This window comes from Echinops telfairi, unplaced genomic scaffold, assembly GCF_000313985.2.
Source record: "Echinops telfairi isolate 266 unplaced genomic scaffold, ASM31398v2 ScPeMD7_655;HRSCAF=1070, whole genome shotgun sequence".
Taxonomy (NCBI): Eukaryota; Metazoa; Chordata; class Mammalia; order Afrosoricida; family Tenrecidae; genus Echinops; species Echinops telfairi.
Genome location: NW_022104553.1, coordinates 22241617 through 22244004, shown reverse-complemented (window position 1 = coordinate 22244004; position 2388 = coordinate 22241617). Strand labels below are relative to the sequence as shown.

The 2388-nt window shown below is 64.2% G+C and overlaps 2 protein-coding genes across 2 annotated transcripts in view; both read right to left on the bottom strand.

The window, feature by feature from the left end:
* Positions 1–12: 12 nt before the first annotated feature.
* Positions 13–865, bottom strand: LHB (luteinizing hormone subunit beta). Its single transcript, XM_004710425.2, has 3 exons — positions 851–865; positions 452–619; positions 13–314 (listed from the first exon to the last, which is right to left on the bottom strand). The coding sequence occupies exons 1-3, from the start codon at positions 863–865 to the stop codon at positions 72–74; spliced, it is 426 nt and encodes a 141-aa protein (XP_004710482.1). The 3' UTR covers positions 13–71.
* Positions 866–1548: 683 nt separating this feature from the next.
* Positions 1549–2388, bottom strand: part of LOC123521975 — a 3654-nt gene continuing 2814 nt past the window's right edge. The window contains exons 4-5 of the mRNA XM_045292638.1: positions 2231–2358; positions 1549–1879 (exon numbers count right to left, since the gene is read on the bottom strand). Of these exons, the coding sequence (XP_045148573.1) occupies positions 1549–1879; positions 2231–2358 (459 nt within the window). The remainder of the gene's footprint in view (positions 1880–2230; positions 2359–2388) is intronic.

Genomic DNA, 2388 nt, shown 5'->3' with positions numbered 1-2388 from the left:
AGACCACATAGAGCGGGTTGGAGAGCCTTTATTGGGCGGGGAGAGGAGGGGTCTGCGAGGCTGAGGGTTCCCTAGAGGAAGAGGAGGCCTGGGAGGTGCGGGCGGTCACAGGCCCCTGGGTGGGCCCTCGGGCCCCCACAGTCGGAGCTGCTGAGGCGGCAGGGCCCACACCAGCAGCTGAGGGCCACAGGGAAGCTGACCATGGGGTCCACACCGGGCGGGCAGCCGGGCAGCTGGACAGAGGCGAAGCGAAGCTCACGGTAGGTGCACACAGGCTGGGGCACAGGTGGCAGAGCCGCTGGCAGCACCCGTACCTAGAGGCAGTGAGCGGGGTCATGGGTTGGTGAGTATTTGAGGGGGCCTCCGCGTGGGTCTGAGAATCCATGCCGTCCCCCAGCACGGATCCTGTCGCCCCGGAGTGCAGTCATCCGCCCTATCCTGGCCCACTCACCATGCTGGGACAGTAGCCGGCACAGATGCTGGTGGTGAAGGTGATACAGAAGGGACAGGCCTCATTCTCCGCGACCAGGGTGGCGTTGATGGGGCGGCACAGCGGCCGCAGCAGTCCTCGAGATGCCCACACCCCGCCTGAGCCCAGCAGTAGCCACAGCAACAACCCCTGGGGCAAGGAGACCCCGCCCTGAGTGCTTCACCACCACCACCACCACCGGCTCCCCAAGCAGGCCCAGCCCCGTCACACCCTCCTAGCCTGTGCCTAATGGACCCCCGCCCCCAGGGCAGGCCCAGCCTTTCCCTTCTGGCAAAAAACTGCCCCGCCCCTTCTACATAGAGGCTTCAGGTCACAGCACTCTGTCTCTCTTGGTCCCAGGTGTGACCCCCGCCACCTCACCTGCAGCATCTCCATCCTCAATGTCTCCCCTGCGGCCTCCACTTGGCCTTATACCTGTGGGCTGTGGGGGTGGCAAGGCCACCGAGTGCGAGATGCCGGTAACCTAGACACTAATCCCTGCACCACCACCTCCCGGGCGAAGCAGGACAAGGTCGGCCCGCAGAATGTGACACCTTTAGTGACGTGGGTCTCCCACTCGGGCTTCAGACAGGTGGTTGGGGCACAGGAAGTGGGGGTGGGGACCAGGGAACTCTGTGAAGTCTTGCTGGTCAGCCTGCGACCTGGACCCTCCAGGACTGCCAAGGAATTCCAGGAGCTCACCAGGGAAGGATGGGCATTCCTGGTCCAGGGTGGCAATGCACAGAACTTCAAGCCTGCTCTCTGCCCAAGCCCAAAGGGTGTCTCTGTTGCTATGCCAGATGCACCGCCGCCCCCACCTCACCCCCAGCACCCACGATGTTAGGCAGGTCCCGACTCAGGCTTGGTTTAGCTATTTTAACTCCATCTTCCATCAATAAGCCCCGCCTCCTCCACGGTAGGGGCGTGTCCATTCACCTAGTCCTTGCTCCTAGTCCTAGTTTCCCACCAGCCCTTCCCTCACTGGCTAGAGGGTGTATGCAGCCCCACCCACCCCCTCAAGTGGCGGGCGTGTCCCAAGGCCACCTCTGCCCCGCTGGGGGGACGGGTCCGCCTGGCGCTCAGACCAGGGCGGGCTTGAAGCTGCCGTAGCGCGAGTACTCGGTGCGGTAGGCGTGGGGCGTGGAGTAGATGGCCGGCACGGGCTTCCAGTGGGGTCTGCCCCAGGGCACTTCCAGCGGGCAGAACCGGTGGAGCCCGCAGAGTGGGTGAGATGGGCGGCCATAGGACTCCTGGGCCAGAGAGAGCGCTCCTCGGTGCGGCACCGCCGGGGGCACAGGGACCCGCGCTGGCTGGAGGGGCGGCTGGCAGCGGTCGCCACATGCCAGAGCCGTCTGCCCCATGTTCCAGAAAGTCAGCGTGTCCTTACAGGGGTATCCGGACAGCTCCTTCCTGGTGGGGTGAGCAGGTAGGACCATCGGCCCAGGAAGGCCCCTGAGCCAGCTCCTGCATGGCAAGGATTGTTTCGGGGTCTGGGATTGGGGTTAGGGAGGATGGGGCTGGGGACCCACATCTTTTGAAGCAGTAGGAAAAAGCGGAGGTACCCACTGAAGGAGGACCCGCGCCCAGACCCAGACCCCACCCTGGGAATCTCTGTCGCCATGGCAGGCTCCTGAGGTGGACTCTATGGGAGGCTGGGTACTGGACAAGGTGGAGCTGGGGTCTGAATGTCTAGAGCAGAAGGCTGAAAGATGGGGGTGCTCAGATCCCAGGGGTGTCCCACTGAGTTGGGTCCAGACTCACTTCGGATAGGCACGGAAATGGCCGGCCGAGGTGGTCAAGTAGGGCTGACACTGGTCCAGGAGGGCCTGGTCAGATACCGTGAAAGGCTGGCCGGCCAGCTCAGCGTTCCTCATCCAGGGGACCAGAGCCTGCGGATTAAATGGGAGGGGGGGTGTGTA

Coding starts and splice junctions, on each gene's coding strand:
- LHB (XM_004710425.2), bottom strand. Junction 315..451: donor CCGGCTACTGTCCCAGCATG/GTGAGTGGGCCA, acceptor CACTGCCTCTAG/GTACGGGTGCTGCCAGCGGC.